General features: G+C 34.2%; 3 protein-coding genes across 4 annotated transcripts; 2 read left to right on the top strand and 1 right to left on the bottom strand.

Moving 5' to 3' along the window:
* The first annotated feature begins 153 nt into the window (after positions 1-153).
* On the top strand, positions 154-3,247 carry LOC105346017 (ganglioside GM2 activator). Its single transcript, XM_011454465.4, has 4 exons — positions 154-563; positions 2,426-2,587; positions 2,780-2,950; positions 3,041-3,247. The coding sequence occupies exons 1-4, from the start codon at positions 387-389 to the stop codon at positions 3,176-3,178; spliced, it is 648 nt and encodes a 215-aa protein (XP_011452767.3). The 5' UTR covers positions 154-386; the 3' UTR covers positions 3,179-3,247.
* A 30-nt stretch (positions 3,248-3,277) lies between these two features.
* LOC105346015 (aminoacyl tRNA synthase complex-interacting multifunctional protein 1) lies at positions 3,278-8,581 on the bottom strand. 2 transcript variants are annotated; one of them, XM_011454463.4, is made up of 7 exons: positions 8,449-8,581; positions 8,137-8,243; positions 6,525-6,638; positions 6,144-6,335; positions 4,300-4,502; positions 3,917-4,085; positions 3,278-3,573 (listed from the first exon to the last, which is right to left on the bottom strand). In XM_011454463.4, exons 2-7 carry the CDS (start codon positions 8,240-8,242, stop codon positions 3,407-3,409), a joined length of 951 nt encoding a protein of 316 aa, XP_011452765.3. In that variant the 5' UTR covers position 8,243; positions 8,449-8,581; the 3' UTR covers positions 3,278-3,406. The 2 variants fall into 2 exon arrangements, with proteins under 2 accessions (XP_011452765.3, XP_065931280.1); XM_066075208.1 differs by lacking the exon at positions 8,449-8,581 and adding an exon at positions 8,411-8,433.
* Positions 8,582-8,733: 152 nt separating this feature from the next.
* On the top strand, positions 8,734-11,217 carry LOC105346014 (tripartite motif-containing protein 2). Its single transcript, XM_011454462.4, has 2 exons — positions 8,734-8,997; positions 9,785-11,217. The coding sequence occupies exons 1-2, from the start codon at positions 8,812-8,814 to the stop codon at positions 10,925-10,927; spliced, it is 1,329 nt and encodes a 442-aa protein (XP_011452764.2). The 5' UTR covers positions 8,734-8,811; the 3' UTR covers positions 10,928-11,217.
* The last annotated feature ends 10,217 nt before the right edge of the window (positions 11,218-21,434 follow it).

Raw genomic sequence — 21,434 nt, 5'->3', positions numbered from 1 at the left:
ATAATAAACTTGATTTATAAAGTATTGTTTGTTTGGCTGGTTTTTATCATGGTATTCTAACCAACTGCATGTGTTAAAAATATAAAGTCTATACACGTACATGTATCAATTATACAATAAGGAAAACAAATTACGAATTTCTAAAACATGTATTTTGAACTTCAGTCGATTTGTCTTATTGTATCCTTAAATATCGGATCTTTAACGAATATTCCCATCAAACATAGTATTTATTCAACGTTATAATCACTGCGATTGGCCTTTTCTTTAGTAAGATGTATCGGACCTTAATATCAGACAAACTTGCCTACCCTATCTGTTTGAAGAGATGTCGATCGAGTAGATATTAAAAGCATACACCAACAATACTGTTATCAATTGACAAAATGCAGGGACTGCGCTTGGTCACGGGCGTAGCTATCGTTCTAATTGCTGCTCTAGCAATCCGAGGTTCTGCAAATCTTAGAAAACCAATCGTGGATGACACCGAGTTATTCTTAAACTTTCTGAGAAACGATGTTCTACCGGAACGCTATCGCGGACCGGAGTACTTCAAGAAAATTGTAAGTAGGAGTAAGGTGCTCTTCAAATTAGGTAGGTCGCACTAGAAATTAGTACTATATTACGCTGAATCTAGACACTTGAAACGGATATCAAATACCAAAAAAGATGAAAACAAGAGGCCAATGGGCCACATCGCTCACCAGAGGAACAATAGGTATGATAAAGTCAGCTTAATGGAATCATAATACAAACTATCTGGACTATGTTGTATAATAAATGTAGATCCTGTATAAATAAAAATCCATTTTCCACTTGGATATTCTTATTCTTAGTATCATTAGTCGTATTTCTAACAGGATAATTTTATGGTCATAACACATGTTGAGCATTGCAGCTCTCAAAAAGACCCTAAACAATTGTTTATGTATATGGGATATAAATCTGCATCAAAATCTTAACCTTCTTGTGAGGCCTAAGAATTGTCCAGGGGCCAAAGTCTGCACAATTTAAAAGAATCACCTGGCTGATAAGTTTCTGAGAAGAACATATTTAAAGATTTACTCTATATAATCCTCTGTAAAAATTTGACCCCCCATTGTGGCCCCACCCCCAGGGGTAATGATTTTCACAATTTTGAATGTACATTATAATTACCTGAAGATGCTTCCACACAAGTTTCAGCTTTCCTGGCTAATTAGTTTCTAAGAAGATTTTAAAAGATTTACTCTATATATTTCCTGTGTAAAAATTTCGACCCCCGTTGTAGCCCCACCCTACCCCCAGGGGTCATGATTTTCCCAACTTTAAATTTACATTACCTGAAAATGCTTCCACACAAGTTACAGCTTTCTTGGCAAATAAGTTTCTGAGAAAAAGTTTTTAAAGATTTACTCTATATATTTGACCCCCCCCCCCCAAGTTGGCCCAACTCTACCCCCGAGGGTCATGATTTTCACACTACACAGGGATGCTTCCATACAAGTTTCAGCTTTCCTGGCAAAATGGCTCTTTGAGAAGAAGATTTTTGAAAATTTCTCAAAAATGTTCAATAACTCCTAATTAACTCCCCTTGAAAATGTGCATGTTCCTTAATTTTCACAACTTTAAATCCCCTATGTGTAAGATGCTTTATGTGTAAAGTTTTGTTGAAATTGGCCCAGTAGATCTTGAGAAGATGTCGAAAATGTGAAAAGTTTACAGGCAGACATACAGATAGATGACAGACTAAATGTGATCAGAAAAGCTCACTTGAGCTTTTAGCTCAGGTGAGCTAATAAAAAAGGCTTGAACCTTCCTTTAAAAAAGAACACAGAAATTTTGTTATGATTTTGAGAGTACTTGTAAAAAAATGATCAAAGGTGTGTTACTAATAGAGCAGACTATACAAAAAGGTGTTAAAGGGACATGGTCACGATTTTGGTCAAATTCTATTTCCTGTTTTTATTATTTACAATGCTTTAGGAATGCATTTCCAATGACCAAATGAAATTGGAGAGCCAGTAGTGAAGTTATAAGCAAGATACAGGACTCACAATTCTTTGTCATGTAAACAAGGCTTGTGCCCTGTTATTGTTTACATTAGTTCAATATACCGGTAAAAGTTTTTTCCCAAGCTGATTTTTCCATCATATTATTCATTTTAAGCATAAACAAACAGATCTTAACGTTTACCACATTCATTTCGGTCTAAAACTGGAGTTTTCACTTCAACGTATAAAATGTAAACAAATGCTTTGTTTACATAGCAAAGAATTGTAAGCTCTGTAACTCACTTATAACTCAACGAATAACACTTAAACTTTGGTTGCCTATTAAAAATGCCTTACTAAAGCATTGTAAACATTAAATTCGGGAAAATAATTTTTGACCAAAATCGTGACCATGCCCCTTTAAAGGAGACTTTTTTTTTTATCTATAAAAGGGTAAAACAATTAAAGTGCAAGCATTTAGCTTCAAGAACTGTGGTGGAGATTTTGCAGGGCTGACAAAACTTCAAGTAATTCCCGACCCCCTGAAGCTGCCGGGAAACATCAACGTATCAGCTGTGGGATACATCAAGGAAGCTCTTGATTCTCCATTACAGGTTATCCCACAATGTTATCATTTTTCAAATCTGAAACACTCTGAAAAAACCCCGAGCTAGAAAAAATGTTGCACTTGTATAATCTCAAACAACTTTTTCACAAGCAATTCAATGTGTTGAGAACATTCGAAATAACTGAACTAAAGCCACTTTAGCTGATCTTAACCAAAGCTAGTTTTACTTTCTCTCCAGGCATCACTCTTGATCCATAAAAAGGCAGCTGGCATTTGGGTCAAAATACCGTGTATTGGCGACTTTGGTTCTTGTGATTATGATGATTTCTGTCAAATCCTTGATATGGCACCGGACTGTCCCCAACCAATCAAAACATCAGGACTTGGTTGTCAGTGTCCATTTAAACAGGTATAAAAGAGGGCAAATAAAACTTTTTTAAACAGAAAATACCTGTGGCTTTTCAGTCATGATTTAATGATTTGATTTTACTATACACAGGGTAACTACAGCATTCCCAACATCAATATGTATGGATCGTTTGGATTTCCAACAGGAGACTACAACCTAACGGGCACTCTACATTACCAGGGGAAATACGTAGCATGTCTTGAGGTCATACTGACCATTGCCTCATAAAGCGCTGTTTTTTGAAATGATAGACTCATAAGAGTTTAGCATACATTTTACTGATAATTTACCATCTATTCCATGAGTAAAAAAAAAAAGAAATAAAAATTTCAAAACTCAGAACATTTATTGTGTGTATTTCTGATTGCGCATGATCCTCTCAAAATTGTCATAAATTATCAGAGATGTTTCTGACTTAAAGACTGACAATGATTATATCATAGCTAGATGTAGAAGTCATTTAATTTTTACGCCACTCAGAGTAGTCGATGTCAGCACACCCTTGCCCTCGATCTGTAACGGTTCCCCTCTGAACTCGGCCACCTTTTCTTTGTTGACCTTCAGGTCAGGTGCCAGGGTTTCCCACACTTTTTTCTTGGGGTTCAGCTGAGCATCAGGATTTCCTAGGAATTAAATATTGGATTGTTATGTACAAAACTAAGACTTTAATATGTGACTGACAATGCGGTTGAATGGATTATTCATTGATTTATTAGAACACAATGAATATTAAAATGCACTTTTCTTAAAGTTAATTCATAAAGAATTCCAAAATTAGTACTTTACTGAATGGAAAGATGATGCAATTCAATAAAAAAAAAAAAACAACAACCTTCCTTTGATATGAGAGATAACTATCACAGTTCGATTTGTAGATCCTGAATAAATTCATTAATGTAGAAAGAGGTTACGTCCCTTAATCATCAACACTATTATCTAGAGTTTCAAATGAAGATCTACATGTACCTGGATAAGCTTTGCAGGTGACCCGGTCCCCTATCACAGAACCTGCAGGCACATTCAGAATCTCCACTTTCTCGGGGGTACTAGCACACATGATCATAGCTTCCGAAAGGATCCCCCTCATTTTGGCTGGTTTCAAATTACACATGAATACTGCTATCTTGTTTTGCATCTGGCAACAAAAATAATGTTTATATTATAGATAAACTATTACAAAAATTATAATGATAATAATAGTTCAAAATACCAATGAATGGCTGTTCATAGTTACAGTAACCCCCCCCCTTTTATTTAAAAATATTTGATTACTCTAATCAACACACTAGCAATGAAGATAATTCTAAGGTATGTGTATCTGCTTTCTCTGCCATTAGTCATACCATTACCTGCTCTATAGGTATGTGATTAACCAGGCCAGACACCACTGTGCGGTTCCTCCCCTCCCCAAGGTTCACCTCCTCCACATACAGGGTGTCAGCGTCGGGGTGCTTCTTCACGTCCACTATCTGCCCCACCCTGAAGTCCAGGCGGGACACGTCTAGCTTCTCCTCACCCACAGGCTCATTCTTACCTTTCTTGGCTTTTGGCTCTACACAAAAAAAAGGGAAAGGATTCTTTAACATTACATGTGGTTTTTTATACCAGTAGATTGAATGGGACTGACAGTTGTTAATATGGAAGACGTATTTCAAATCTTAAATGTAATCTCCATCCTAAAATTTACATTATTTACACTCCAACTCGTGACTCAAAGATCACAAGCAGATGCTTTAAAACCAACCGTGCATCACTGCTGGACAAAGAAATTATTGACAATAAAGAATGTAAAGTTATGATCAATTTCAGCATTTATATTGAAGGAAAGCACATTACAAACTGGAGGTGTCCCATTCTAAACAAGTCGAAAATACAGTTATTGATAACTACACGGTTACATGTAATAGGTATGATAGTAATTTTTAAAAATCTTCATTATAAATGGATAGAATTAAGTAAATAAAAGAAGCAGAAGAACACATTTATTTTTAACTTGATAATACATGTATGATTCATCTTGATAGAATAATCATTGTAAAAATCAAAATCTTAAAAACAGCAATCATGGGCATGTTGATCAGAAAATTCAAAGAACAAAAAGAGACAAGAGGCCCACATCGCTCACCAGAGCAACAATAGCCTTAACTGTCATCAAATTAGCATTACAGTATCAATATCAAAATATTTATATATATATAAATACAACTAAGTACTGTAGATCTTGCTCATCTGCCGATTTTTATCCACATATTGTTATGGTAAATACCAAGCCCCTTTTGTTTTGTTGTTGTATCTGTAAGAAGATTTTTTTCTATTTCTATATAACCCACCCCCCCCCCCCTTTTTCTGGCCCAACTTTTCTCTAGGGAATCATGGTTTGATCAAACTTTAATCTGCACAACCTATGCTTTCACATAAGTTATGGTACTGCTTTTTGGACTGAAAACTTTCCCAGAATATTTTAAAGATTTTCTCTATATATTCCTATGTAAAAATTCATCCCCCCATTGTGGCCCCACCCTACCCACAGGGACCATGATTTAAACAAACATGAATCTACACTATCTGAGGATGCTTCCACACAAGTTTGAGCTTTTCTGGCCAAATAGTTTTTAAGAAGAAGATTTTTAAAGATTTTCTCTGTATATTCCTATGTAAAAATTCATCCCCATTGTGGCCCCCCCCTACCCCCGGGGACCATGATTTGAACAAACTTGAATCTACACTACCTGAGGATGCTTCAATAAAACTTACGTACAGCTTTTCTTGCCTAATAGTTTTTGAGACGTAGATTTTTGAAAAATACCTACAAATTTTCCAATAATTCTAAATTATCTCCCCTTTAAAAAGGGTGTGGCCCTTCATTTGGACAAACTTGAATCCCCTTCACCAAGTGATGGTTTGTGCCAAGGTTGGTTGAAATCTGCCCAGTGGTTCAGGAGAAGAAGATGAAAATGTGAAAAGTTTCCAAGAACGCCAATGCCAACAATAACAACGACAGACAACGTACAAATTTTTATCAGAAAAGCTCATTTGAGCTTTCAGCTCAGGTGGGCTAAAAAGGAATTAAAATTTCAACACTTGGAAATAAAATAACCTACTGCTATACATTACCAAGGCAAACTGGGTATAATATTTTAAACCATACAAAAAAAAATACCAAAAAAATAAATAAGTCTACAAAAATCTTTACCCCCTTCAGCTGCAGGTTTCTTTTTATCTTTCTTCTCCTTTTTGTCGGGTTTCTCAGATTTCTGAGCTGGTTTGTCACCAGCAGCAGGTGCCTGTTTGACCCCTGGTTTGACCTCTGGGGGAGCTGCCGATTCTTTTTTGGGGGGTTCTGCCTTGACAACACTCCTATTTGTAGGTAGGTTAACTTGTTTTACTGAAAATGTAAATATTACGTGCAATACTAAGCGAACTGGCAAAGAAGCATTTTAATATTAACTGAGTTGTCTTCTCATATAAATCTTATCATACTTGTAACAAAATTTCCATTTTTTGAACTCTTACCAAACAAAACCAATCTAGTTGCCTTTGATGATATAAGTTATTCATTTTAATAAGATCTTACCTCCATTCCTTATTTCAGCCAAAATCAGTTGAGATTTCAATGTTTCCACCTCAGCTCTTAACTTCTGATTTTCTGACTTTAATCTCCCTTCCTCAGGTTTAGATACAGTGATGGCTGAAAGTATAATTAGGATACAATGTACATGTATACATGATTAATAAATATTACATTCACTTGAACTGTGTGAATTGCGTGGTACATATTTACATTGTTCCGCAATCCAAACAATGACACATTAACCAGTATATTTGGTCAAGACAATGAAATCAAGTTACAAATCAAAATTCAAATAACTTTATCGTTAAAGAGGGTTCTAATCAATCTGATAGTGATTATTCTGATATTTTTATTTTTTTCAAAGAAAAAAAAACACCAAATGAATCCATTTTATTACGGACAAAGACAGTAAGTAGTCTGTGTTTACTGTAATGGTAGCACTGTAGAAATATCATTTATAACAAATGTATGTCTTCAACAGGATTGGACCAATTGCCAAACTGGGTTTTAAAAAAACCCTGAACTTTCTTTATTTTACAATGATTGATAAACAAGTTCTACAACTTATATTAATATCTCTTGTTGGCACAAATGTTAGCGCAAGAGGGTCATTGGTGTGGGAGGAAGCCGGAGTACCTGGAGAGAACCCACATGTCCAAGCAGGTGACTGCCATACCCTATCACATACAACCACTGTCGATCATGGGGATCGAACTCGGGTCACAGCACTGAGAAGCGAGTGCATTGTCCAGTATGCTACTTGGACACCTGGGTTTTAATAGTCCATTTGGGATATAAATACCAAACAGGATGCAATGTTACAATGCAAGAAATGGAAATTATTATTTATGCAATAAATACAATAAAAAAAACCACTCTTACTGGCTACCAGTTTCCGTAAATTTATCCTTCAGTAGATCAAAAATTCTTAGGGATTTTCTTGCAGTGAAAACTTGTAAAAGTACTTGCATTTGATAATTTTTATAAAGATTTTTAAACGATTTTATAAAAAAAAATACAAAATGTTTTTGTTGTTGTTGTGCACTTCAAATTTGTGTCACAAATGTACACGTATATAAAAAATGGGCTGTTACAACCCATCTAAGCGATTGGTCCAAACTTGTTTAACAGTTTGGGACCAATCTCCAAAATGGGATATAATAGCCCGTTTGGGGTATAATAGCCCAAATGAGATATAAATTTAAAGTGCAAAAAATAAAAAAATTTGATTTTGAAATTTTTGATATAAATCCGCATTAGAATAGATGAAATACAACAACTTTTGGTAAACAACTTTTTCTGTAGCTGTACTATTACGGAGATTGATCCCTCAGTATATCCAATACTTCTTGGGGATCAATCTTACAAACTATAGACATATAGAAAAACTTCTTAACCAAAAGTTGTTGCATTTGATTCACATTAATGCGGATTTATATCAAAAATTTTAAAATAAAAAAAAAATATTTTTTGCACTTTAAATTTATATCCCATTTGAGCTATTATATCCCAAACGGGCTATTATATCCCATTTGGGAGATTGGTCCCAACCTGTTTAACAGCTGTTTAACCCCTTTTGAACATACATTCATGTCTAATTAAAAATAATGAAAACCTGCATTCTGTCTGATGTTTTCAATTTGCTGCTTCAAGGCAGCTATCATAGATTCTGCCTGTTTAGCGCGCTGTGTCAAACGCTGCAGCACAGATGCAGATGCCATTCTAAAATAAAAAACCCATATTGAACATGTTGAAACGTTAGCGGTTATAAATCTAAAATTAATATGAATGCGATACTATGTATAATAGAACAGCAGTTGTTACATAAAATACGAAAATTACAGTTTTATAATATAATTTATAATATAATTTACGACAAGTTATCATACACTGTATACAGTGAGTGTAACTATACATGTAGCAATACCCGTTTATTATGTCTACCGGCTGGTTGGAGGAAATTTGGAGTAACACGTCTAAAACGCTCAAAAAACCCCGATTAATTATAAAACTCAAAATGAGTATGATAAATCCGGAATATTAAAATCCTGAAATGAATAAAAGTAATGGACAAAAATATATTTAGACATTATAAACTATAGGTAAAACGTTTCACAAAATTATAGAAAATATGAGTTAATTCAACAACAATCCTTTATGACCCATAGGCCGTGTAGAAAATATGATATTCCAACTCAACGCACCCATCTAAAAATAGAACACTTTGATCATGTGCCTATGATTCTCTACGGTACACAAAACAGTGTACAATGCGTAATATCCAGAAAACATGGCAAACTCTTCAGTTGCAGGACAGATAGAGACGACATTTCTATCCTGTTCAATATGCATGGAACATTTCAAAAAGCCAAAGGCTCTGCCATGTTTGCACACCTTTTGCGAGGATTGTCTGAGAGATTATATTGTCAGCAGATTTGAGTCAGCTGGCCAGTTTCCTTGTCCCATCTGTAGACAGGTATTCAATTTCTTTTTCTTTTCTTTTTTAATTAAATATTTCAGAGTGAGACATATTTGAACATTCTTTGTTGATAATACATCTGATCAATATGTGAATAAGAATTAGATCTAAAGGTCCGTATTGGTTGGGGTGGGGCCGGCTGCTTAACTGAGGGTAAGGCACAGTAAGTAAATTTTTTAAACATGTAAATACTTACGTTAAAAAAACCATGTGTGTATCTTTGTATGGGAGAATGATTAAAAAGTCTTAAATTACTTGTTTACTACTAAGATTTGATTAAAACAATATAACTGTTGTTTTTGTTTTTGGAGTGTTTTTTAATTGGGTTTATTTTGTGGAAGGGGGCTGTAAAATTTCGCTTTTGCAATCTTCGGGCCTGTAATTTACATGTGTAAGACATGCATGACAATTTTACTAATGGAATATTCATATAACTTTCTCTGTATAAATCTTAATTTATCCGTCTACATATTTTTATTAGAATGCTTGAAAATGAAATTTAAGATTTTCAAGTACTTAAGTGTTGATTTATGTACAAATACATGTAGTTATACCCATGCAAGAGGCAAAAATAATTATAGGCCTACAATGTAATCAAGATGCTCGCTGGCGCCGCTTTTCACCAAGTCTTTGCTTTCTGCAAAATATACTAGAATCAAATGTATAAGTAGTAGTTTGACAGCATTGTGAGGCCGATATATTGACTTTCATTGCAAATTAATTTTGTTTACTTTTTACTTATAAACGATTTTGTTGAACTGAGTACATTTTATTTTTTTCTTAGCTTGTGTATATCCCTCCAAATGGAGTGTATGGATTTCCCGACAACCACTTTATCCTCAGTTTACAAGACACTGTTACCCACTCAAGTAGCCAAAACACCGAATCTGGTAGTTTTGAATACAGTTATCATCAAAGAAACGAAGACTTGTCTCTGCCTTTACTTCAACCGGACAAATACTCTGTGCGATTTACTAAACCGGGATCCCCAAGGTTATTGAAGACATTTGGTCACTTTGGCTTGGACCAAGATGGCTTGGTTCACATCTCGGGTCTAACATACTCTTCAATGACAGGGGATATATTGGTTGCTGACTGTAGTCTGAATAAAGTCCTTGCATACTCAAAATCTGGGGATTATCGTGGAGGGTTCGTGTGTGACTGCTCCATTCGTGATATTGTAGTCACTGCTCACGGATCCATCCTACTGGCTGTCAGCCGCGCTGGTTCCGCTATAATGAGGGAGTATGGATACGAGGGCAACGTCATCGCCTCTTACGGCTCCTTCTACAAATACGAGAACCCGTTTGGTATCTGTGTGTCCAGAATGGGGAAAGTCATTATTTCTAGTCTGCAACACAACAATATCCACATCTTTACAGAACGGAAGAAACCATCGTTCAAATTTGGCTCAAGAGGTAGTGGTTCGAATCATTTCTTATTGCCGTATTACGTCGCTGTCAATAGCCGAGACGACATAGTTGTTTCGGACAGTGGGAACCATAGGCTCAAAATCCACAAAAATGACGGCACAGTTCTTCACGTGATTGGGCAACAAGGCTCTCAAAGTGGAGAGTTCTTCTATCCACAAGGTGTATTCATAGACAAACACGACAATATCTACGTGGCAGACGCCAATAACTTCAGAGTTCAGGTTTTCTCACCGGAAGGGGAATACCTATCCACCCCAGTGGAGAATACGTACGAATTCGGCGTCGACGTCAAACCTACCAACGTAATCGTCGTAGATAACCGCCTCGTTGTCGCTTTACGCGGGACTCGTGTTTCTCTTCTACAAATCTACGACTGGGACGACTCAAAGTTCTCCCAGTCAGCAAAGACAGGTAGAAAACAGCCAGCGCCCGGCGGACTGCTGGGGTGCTGTTGTCCGTGTCTGTCCAGTAATTTGTCGTACGATGATATTTGAGTTGTCTGCTGAGCACTCGAACTATTCAAATCGTTTAATGGTGCTGTACGTAGACATAGCTGTGATACCACATATAATGCAACAATTGTCTAGGCACTTAATTTCTGTTGAGTAAAATGTATAGCACATAATATAATTTTAAAAAAAGGATTCCAAAGGTTTCGCCGTTAGTCATAGAATAAGGTTGTAAACGTTGAATTGTCTAAAACCATACATGCATGTAGTTTTTAAAAGATATGACATGTAAACCACCCCCTTTTGTCACACAATAAAAGTTTTTTTATGAAACATATGTACATGTATTAACAAAGGCGTCGGAACCGGGGAGGGGGGTTTCAAAATTAGTCATGACCACGAGGCACGTAGTATCAGGGAGGGGTCAGACCCCCCCCCCCCCACACTTTTTCTTGCATCATTTTTGAAACATCGTTTTTCTTTTCACCCATAAAAAAAATTGAAGTATCCCGAAGCGCCCCCTTACTTTTTTGGGAGTACATGTATGTAAAAAAACTGTAATGAAAAGAAGGAAATTAAATGGTATTGAAGATTGAAGTTATACGTATACTACGCTAACCCCCCCCCCCCCCCCACACACACACACACAAATAAAGACGTCATTTAAAAATCTATGTTGATAGAAATTTTGATCGCCGCAATAGATGATTAAAAATGAACTTGTCATGTCAATATCAATGAAACTGTCATTGTGCTGAATATTGAAAATTGTTTTCTGTGGCCAATAAATACATGTACCTAGTATAGGACGTCCCCCCCCCCCCCAAAAAAAAAAACAAAAAACATGCGCCCAATCCTAATTTATCAACAACTAAAACAATTATATGTCCAAAGCAACAAACATGTTTGGGATTAGAGTGCAAAGAATTTATTTTATGTTCCACTCGAGATTATTTGCCCGCGACAAAGTTGAAGGCCCCGTACATGGATAGTCGCATGCCATTAGAACGCTTTGTTTTTTGCAAACTGCATGGATCTGTATCCACGCTTTTGATTTGAGCAAGAGCGTTCTGCCAAGAAATATATATAGAGTCTACGTTGTCAAAATAGGGCTTGAACACAATTTAAGCTTCTATACACGGAGGGAGATGTTGACAAAGGCACCCACTCACGAGTGCGCGAGTTGCAATGCACCATCGGCTTTATTGGAAAGTGTAATGGCTTCTTAAGAAATGAATCGGTTAGGTTTGATTCTCTTTGTGTCTTTGAAAAAAAAAGAGTTTTGTTAGATATCCAATACTCAAACATGCTGACAGGTATAAGAAAACTCATGTTTTTCTCAATTTTTCCTCATGTGCATTTGTACCTGCTGGTCTTATTTTTGTGTTAAAATTTATTTTTATATGGGAAACGTAGAGCTCAGCTTTGATCAAGCATATTATTACTGTAATCATTGAATCTTGGACACCTGTATGTTTAAACGTCTTTGATGAAAATATTGTGTTTGTGCAGTCTTACGCTCGATGTTTTAATAAGGGCATTTTAGACACTTGAAGAAATAGGCTGAGTGTGTGTATTTTGCGTGCTTCTGCCCCTGGAGCTAAGGTATAGATAATCCGAGATTCCAACGACTCTCAAACCCCAACCCACCTCATTTTCATGAATTAGTGTATTTGAAAATATCAAATAATAACAGCGGGGAGTCAGGGGTTAGGTTAATATAAATAATAAAAATTTATCTGCAGGGGACATTTCAATGAGGCGGAAGGCAATACCAGACAAACAATAATTTTATTGGTCTCATATTAATCCGATACATCCTCTAGCATCAGCTTCTATACAAACAGCCGCCATTCATTTATTTCTGGAATTGACTTTCGTGCACGTGAAAAACATTTTCCTTACATAACTGATACAAACGTTTATCTAATTAAGCTACATGTAGCAATGCACACGTGACATTACGTAATAACCAACAAATGTTCTTGTACTGCAGTCATTGACCTAAAACACAGTAGTGTTAATTAGTAAAACTATAGTATTATTACTTTTTTTTTATCCAGAAACGCGTGTAATTCTATTATGGCAATCATTTACATACGCTCTACAAATACACCCGTGTACATGCAAATTGTCACGTGGACAAATTATACGGCCTACATAATTTTTCTGTGTAAATGTGTCGGAACCAGTGAACGCTTATGTTTAGACCCCTTTCAGGTTGATCTTAAATTTTAACGTCAATAAGCTTATTATAGTTCAAAATTGTCACCCGTAAAATTTTGCTCAAGGGTTCAATTTTCTCCACAAAAAATTAAAATCTGATAGGATTCCATTTACACAAAACCCAATCCAGATTCCATTTTTGCGGAATGGGGGGGGGGGGGGGTGTCTTCCTACACCCTTTTGGTAGTAACTATCATAAAGTGTGATCTAATTCAAGGAAAAAACTCATTCTAAATCATCTTTAAGTTATTCAAAAGCACATTTTCCAAATTTCGTATCAAATTCTTGTCCATGCGATACTACTACGTCCGTCTATTGGTCTATACAAACATGTTACAGTAGCTTATCATGCGTGAACACTCCGTATCGTGCTATGAATTTATCTCACGTGAGTCCATTTCATTCACGTTTTGTTCCCACGTTCATTACGTCACGTGGTTAAAAGTCAGAGAATAGACTTCAACCACATGTAATTATAATATTGTATACATGCAGTTATGCAATGCACATAATGACGTGGAAACGTGGTTATATCACGTATAATTGATCAGTGTATTTAAACAGAAATAAGATGCCTAAATTGAAATCCAACATGACACTTTTTAATATAAATTCGGTTATGACAATTTTCAAAAATCATTTGAAATATTGTACTAACTCGATCAGAATTACATATACTCTGTCCCAAGTTTTTGATTCCATCGTTGTTTTCTTATTACGATAATCATAAATACATTTGTGTTCCAACTACGCTTCATACACTACAATGAAAAACCACAACCAAAAATAAAGTCTAGGGGGATTTTGCACACTACATGGAACGCACCCAAATGATAACGTTAAAAAACTATGTGAGATGTCCCAAGTACTTCCGAATGTCAACATTTCCAATTCTGCACGATTATTGTTTTCGTTCATGTTAATTTCTCCGAGTATAAAAAGATGTCAATGATTTCAATTGAACTTCTTTTACATGTATATTTATGTGTTTTTTCGTTCAAATTCGCCAAAGACTATATAGTATATTATTAATTTAACGTGACTCTTGTTCGACTGATCTTGTTTTTAAGTAATGAAGACACGTGGAATATATGAAGATGGTATTTATTATATAATCTATTACATCTTATCTGTATGGTAAATGGGTAAACGTGAGTATATCACGTGAGCCACAACGCATTGTGTGAGTCTGGAAAATACCAGTTTTGTTAAATGTTAGATATATTTTTATCTTCAATAAATTATCGTACTAACCAATATAAAAACAAGTGTCTCACCTGAAGTACAAACCAGGCACGTAGCATCAGGGGGGGCCAGCCCCCCCCCCCCCACTTTTTCTCGCAGTAACAAATATGTTAAAATTTACATATAAAAAAATGAATAATCATGGAGTTGCCCCCCCCCCCCCCCACTTTTCTGGGAGTATGTAAAAAATTGATATGAAAATAAGGAAATTGAAGTGATATACAACGCCAGCCCCCCCACCCCCCCCCCCCCCCCACCCCCACCCCACGGATTAGGATTTTGAAGATTTTAGGAAAGTTTATATTTCCTTATATTCCCCCCCTTTTTTTTTTTTTTTTTTTTTTTTGCTTGTCAAGATATTTTGGGATGAGTCTGCCCCCCCCCTTTCAAAAACGATGCTACGTGCCTGCAAACAATAAGAATGAAAAAGATTCCTCTTTGCTAGCCCGGAATACTCTTTCGAGCTATCAAAAATGTAACCCAAAATATACAATATAATAATGTGCATTTAATTTGTTATACTTATACAACAAATTCTTAAGATTCATACACATTTCGTATTTTAATTTAGATATGATATTCTGAAAAATAAAGGGTTATGCCCTATGTTTATTTAGATTAAGGAAGCTTTGTAGTCAACAACCATCAACGGCTACTTGAATGTTTGGTTACAAGATACAATTGCTAATCAATTAATCACATTTCCTTCCGACCGATTGACCGGTTACTCGTATCAAAATACGCAGGTTTTTGACCTGTCATTTTTAATAAATGTTATGAATAGCAAAGAAAGCACGATAGGAATATTGAGGTTAGTAATTAAAATATACTATAAAAATTATTTTACATGAATATCATTCGAAAAGAAATCTTAAGAAACGAGTAAACAGTCGTAAAATATCTTCACTCACCATTTGAGGCAGTGCCTAATGCCTTTGAATTATGATTTCTAAAATAGAAAATTGCACATTTTTTTCTATTAAAACTACATCATAAACAAAATGAATGTCTGTATCCTAAAAAATATCTCTTCAGATGAAAAAAATTGGCAGTTTTGTAATTTTATTATTTAAAAAAAATCTTCTTCTGTTAAGTTGACATATTTGTTAGAATTATATTAAAAACTTTGTAAACAGGAGATCCCTTTGAACTGACGATTACCTGAAAACCATATCTCGTAGATGGATCTGTAACGGAGTCTTATGTTTGCGTTTTTCAAAAGCTTCGTTTTATAATCAAAACCCTAAATAGATTCCTCTGATGGTTACCCACATTTGTATTGTTTGAACCCTTGTCCATGAGGCAGTGAATTTTACAATTTAAGATGACATCATGGACCTAAAAGTACAGAAAAAAATATTTATAGAATTCTTTTACATTTTCACCATGTGGCCATACTGGCCCTACTTCATGGCCTGAACCCCATGTCTAAGGGATCATGAACTTTACTATATAAGTAGAGGGCTTCATAGACACCATCACCATGCTTTCAGTTTATATCCCCTTGATATGGAAGTAGATTTTCAAAATTTTCAAAGGTTAATAATATTCACTAGAGGGCAATTTTGGTCCCTTGGCCCATGGGTCATGAATTTTACCATTTGGTAGAGGACATTATGGAAAGCATTATCATGCTTTTGTTTTTTCTAAAATATATAACCATGGGAGAAAAGAGAAATATTTTTTAGAATTTATTACATTTTCACTATATTTGCTACATTGGCCCCACCCTAGGGCTTAACCTCTGACCCAGGAGCCATGAAACTCGCAGTTAAGGTAGATGACTTCATGAACATCATAACTATGCATTTAGTTTTTCTCAAATATATCATAATTGGAGTGAATAAGATGATATTCTTAGACTAAATACGTGGTCACTAATAGTAAATGGCGACATTGACCCCGTCCTAGGGTCTGAATCCCGACTTAAGGGCCAAGAGTTTCACAATTTTGGTAGCGGAATTAATGGACGTCTACACCATGTATTTAGTTTTTTACCTTACATTTTTGGGAGTAGAGAAGAAGATTTTTTTAATTTGGCCTTCTTTTGCCTATTTGTCCCGCCTGTTAGAACGCAAATAATAATTAGAATCCTTTTAATTTAGAATCCTTTTGTCCTATAGATGCTTCAAACCAAAAATGGTAAAAATTGTTCTTGTAGTTTTCAAGAAGAAGTTAAAAATCTATAATTATTAGCAGACGACATACTACAGACGACGCACGCTGACAAAAAGAAATCAATTCCAATTGCATTGTTCAAAAAAATCTTTCAAGGATTTTTCTAAAAAAAAAAAACAAAAACAAAACCCCAACATATTTAGCTTATAAACGACATTTAGGGTGACGGTTGGGGACATGTATTGCTGATGCCATACTCTAGGAATGCTTTTTTTAAAAACAATATTAAAATTTATATTTATATATTATAAATCTGGCTCTTTGGTTGAAAAGTTACCAAAAAAAACAATAAAAAAAAACCAAAAAACAAAAAACGTGCGAGCCAGGGCATAGAGTCACGTGAGGTAATTTTTCTTTATGTTCTACAGTTTGAAATTTATTTTATTTGTGCGTTGTTATTCACGTGATGCATGTTATATGATCAGGTAGATGTACAGGTGGATGTTGAATACCTTGTATAAAGGTCACGTGATGCTGTTAGACTTCTCAGCATCCTAGCTTCCTCCTATGAATCAGTATTATTTAAAAATCAAGTTTGTTTTTTATTTTACCAATATAAACATGTATCGATAATATGATAATTACTATGAAATAATTGCAAATAAACACTTCTGAGACATAACTTTAACTTGTAGACTAAAGCCCCACAAGTTGAAAAAATACATACTGATTTTTTGAAAAGAATTATGTCGCTTCGAAAATCTACCAATAATTTTATGGCTTACTTTGAATTTGGTAGATACCCTATGTATATACAAAGAAAACTTCGTAGTTTGAAATACTGGTGTAGCTTGCTGACAACAAATATTAATTGTATACTTCAGACCTGACGGTTATAAGGAATTGTTATATGAATATGAAAAACAACAGCAAAAATGTAAAAAGGTAAGCCTAGTTAGAAATGAACTTTATTGTCTGGGAGTTAGAAATTTTTGGGAACAACAAGAAGTTACTAATGTAAAAACAATTTGTTCTACTAGTTGAACAGCGCCTTACGGACGCGTTCATACAGAACTGTTATAGTGTTTTTGAAAATTCTTCAAAATGTATAGTGTACAAGGAAATAGCTTCACATTTTAGTTTACAGAAATATCTTTTGAAACGCGTACGGTTGTCATATAAAGAAAAGTCTCTGTTATGTAAATATAGAATATCAGCGCATTCCTTAAACGTTGAAAACGGAAGGTATAAAAACATACCTAGAAATGACTGTAAATGTACTTTGTGTAATTCTCAAGAGATAGAGGACGAATTTTATTTTGTTCTGATCTGTCCTGCTTTTTCGAATATTCGATAAAAATACATAAAACCTTACTACTATAAGAAACCTTCCTTTTTCAAATGTATACAGTTATGATAACTTCAAATCTATTCAGAAACTTTGCCAATATTTATTGAAAGCTTCGAAGCTGAGAGAAAAATTAATATGTTAATTCCTTATAATGTTATCTGTCTTACACATATTTACATATCTATTATATATTGATAATATTGTACACCATTTGATATATATACCATGTAGAATCCCCCGCCATTCTCCTGTCAATTGTATGTATTATATGCCTATGAGCCACATGGCTCCTTTGGTCAATAAAAAACAGACTAAACAAATGAGTTGTAAAGAGATGTTTAATAACAAAAGCATTGTACTGTTTTGTTTATAATTGCAAGTCAATGGGTGCAAATTATGATCTATTCAAATTGTATTATAAATAACTTTATTTTGTAAAGCATGAAATTCTATTCGTATTTTATAATTTTTTCTTTGTATCTTACAATTTTCCATTAGCATTGTCTTAATTTTCATTTGTATTGTATAATTTTAAATGATAGATTTGATCACGCACGACCGCGGGATAGAAATTAAAAAAATATTTTTCAGAAACCATTTAAAACTGGTAATGTTAAAATAAATAAGGAACAATAATTGTAATAAAAACATGATAATAAAGAGGATCGCCAACAAATATTTTTTTATATCTTAATATTTTTTTTACCTCCAAAAACATGATTACTCTGACAATAATTGTTGACAACAATTGAACAAGTTTATAGGCAGATAGGTTTTATTTTTGAAAATAAAATCTTTTTTTTTCTTTGTAAAATGGACAGATTAATATGAAATGAAAGTCATCTTCAATCTCTGATGGCGAACATAATTTACAAAATCTTTTGCTGTTTTGAATATTATGAAATATTTCTCGTTCAAATCTCGACTGATGGAAAGACACATGGTATTTTTTTATATTCCTGAAACTGTACATGTATTCATTAGGTATTGGTTTTGTCAAATAATATAATATGTACCTATCAGGTGAGATAATTACCATTAAAAAAATTCATACAGCAAAATTTTCCAATAGATATAAACTCTTTCGTAGAGGATATTTGGAATTTCCCAAAGGAATACTCCCTATAAGAATTTAAATTCCGAAAGAACTTGAACAAAACTCCCCAAGGATTTTATAATCCAAAAGGAAACGTTTATTTCCTATAGACAAACTACCTCTCTAAATCAAAATCCTGTAGTAAATACTTTTCTCCTGTAGGAATTAAAATTTCTTTAGGATTTTTTAAAACCCCTAAATGATTTTCAATATTTCCTGTAGTAGTTTTTTTTCTCTGGTTGATATTATTTTCCAATGGAATATTAATTTTTAAAAGTTAAATATGTCAGGTGAGACACACTAAAAACAAAACTGGATATATACTCTCTAGGCCAGTTGTATCATTGCACGAATGCAAGATGAAATGTCACAGCACAAAGTTAATTATGAAACAACTCTGTTTCACATTCAACAAGTTCTGGTAATATATTGCTTAAACTTCTTTCATTTCAACCAGTATTTCAACTTCAACTTGTAAACAATTTTGTGTTTACATTCAAATACAATATCCTCATTTTGGTTACTAAACAAGATAGCCCTTTTCTACTCTGTAATGCAAGTACCCTTTTAAAAAATTTTCATTGAAATTAAGTTACAACAAGCTATATAAAAATTTTCACACTTGCAGTTATTGTCATACTACTAAAAAAATTATTTTAAGCGTTTCGCTCTATCTGAATACAACACCAGTTTATTTCTGCTTTAACTTCCACTTGGATGTGGATGGCCATAATGATTAACGAACAAACCTCTCTGATGAACCTTGCTTTGTTCTTGATTAAAATGTCCAGTGTCGTCCTCTTACATTTACAAAAATACTAATACAGCGATATGTCTAATTTTAACTGGTGAATACATTGTTTTTTCATAAATTCATTTTTCAAAATCATTTACGTTCAGTATGTAAAAATAAAAAGGTGACAGAGTCTCATCCTGCATAAAACCGTCTTGACAGCTAAAAATCCCAGACATCTGATTTTCATATCTTATACATGATTTTATGGTAACAGACACAGATTTATTCAATATTTGGCATTCTCGATGACTAAAAAATATTAGAATTAAAAATTTCGTCAAAAGATTTTCGATAACCAATAAAACAAAACATTTTCATATTTTTCCATACTTCGGCTGATTAGCAGGTTCAAAATAAAAATAGCATTTGATGAATTGAGTGTCAGAAAAAAATGTAGGTTTATGGTTCCTGAAGGCATAATCACCATTTTTATAGACCTTTTCACTGTAACTATGGTACTGCTCTTTTGCAGGGCAAAATGACATAGTTTGGTGAAATATGACATAACTCCAGTTGTTTCATACACGTCTACTTACTGAAAATTCGGCAAAGTATATTTATTTGCCCTGCAAGAAAGGAGTGTAGGGGTCGATTGCATACATGGATACACATTCATGTAAAAATTATCAGGATACCATATATTTGTTTCTAAGAACAACTGTTGCCATGGTAACGGAAACTAAGAAAAACTATAAATCTTATCAACTTTCAAGTACGTTTTAAAGGTTTATATAATTTATTATATAATAATTTAATAACTGCTTTTAAAACTTACATGTTAGATGAGAAAATTAACTCCTGTTGCTATGCTAATAAGATTTTAAATTAACTCATGTTGCTATGCTAATAAGATTTAAAATTAGAAAAAATGAGAAAGAGATAATGATTCAAAAACAGCAGAAATTCTTGTTTAAGGAAAACATGCTTTCTCTGAAATGATTGTGTTGTTTAGTTATGTATTTGATTTTGTAAATAAAACTGACTCGGTGTTTTCTTGGTTGCGTTTGTTGCTTTAACATCTTCACATTTCTCAAAAACAGAGTTATCTTTCTTTATTTTACTTAGGCGGCAGGGGATAGTTTTTTTGGTCGAGGAAATGTGAGGCAGATAGTGCTCATGTATGTGATTTAATTTTTCAGTGCATTTTTAAATTTGCTAAAATTGGTTTGCATGCAGGGACACATGATCCCGACTCTTGAGAATTTTTAAACATTTCAGAATAAAACAAGTACAACTTACATATAGCACGGGGACGGTTTCAAAATTTTCTGAAAAATTGCCCTTTTTTTCACTTTTTCACGGGTCCAGCACCACGCTCCAGTCCCGAGCAACTGCCATAAACTAACATAGGATTGGTAGCTCAATGTATACCCATGCAAATAATCACCAATTGATTGGGGGTCAATCACCTTATTTTCGAGTGACATTTCGTGTTCTGAACCCACCCTCCATTTCAAGCACAAAACCGAAAGTGAAAATTTTGGCCACAGTTTCGCATTTTCATTCCATATCTGATGAAAAGTGCTACCAGTATTAAAGTGTCATATATTAATGAAATTGACATGAGCTCTTCTATCCACAAAATGAATGCAATAAATATTCTAGCAACTTATACCCCTCAAATAACCAGCCAAACCTCAGGTTTTCCCTTTATTTCAAAATTTTCCCTTTATTTCAAAATTTTGACCGGGTCTTTCCTTCGAAACTATCCCCTGCCACC

The sequence above is a fragment of the Magallana gigas genome, chromosome 2, assembly GCF_963853765.1.
Source record: "Magallana gigas chromosome 2, xbMagGiga1.1, whole genome shotgun sequence".
Lineage (NCBI taxonomy): Eukaryota > Metazoa > Mollusca > Bivalvia > Ostreida > Ostreidae > Magallana > Magallana gigas.
This window is presented reverse-complemented; position numbering and strand designations above follow the sequence as displayed.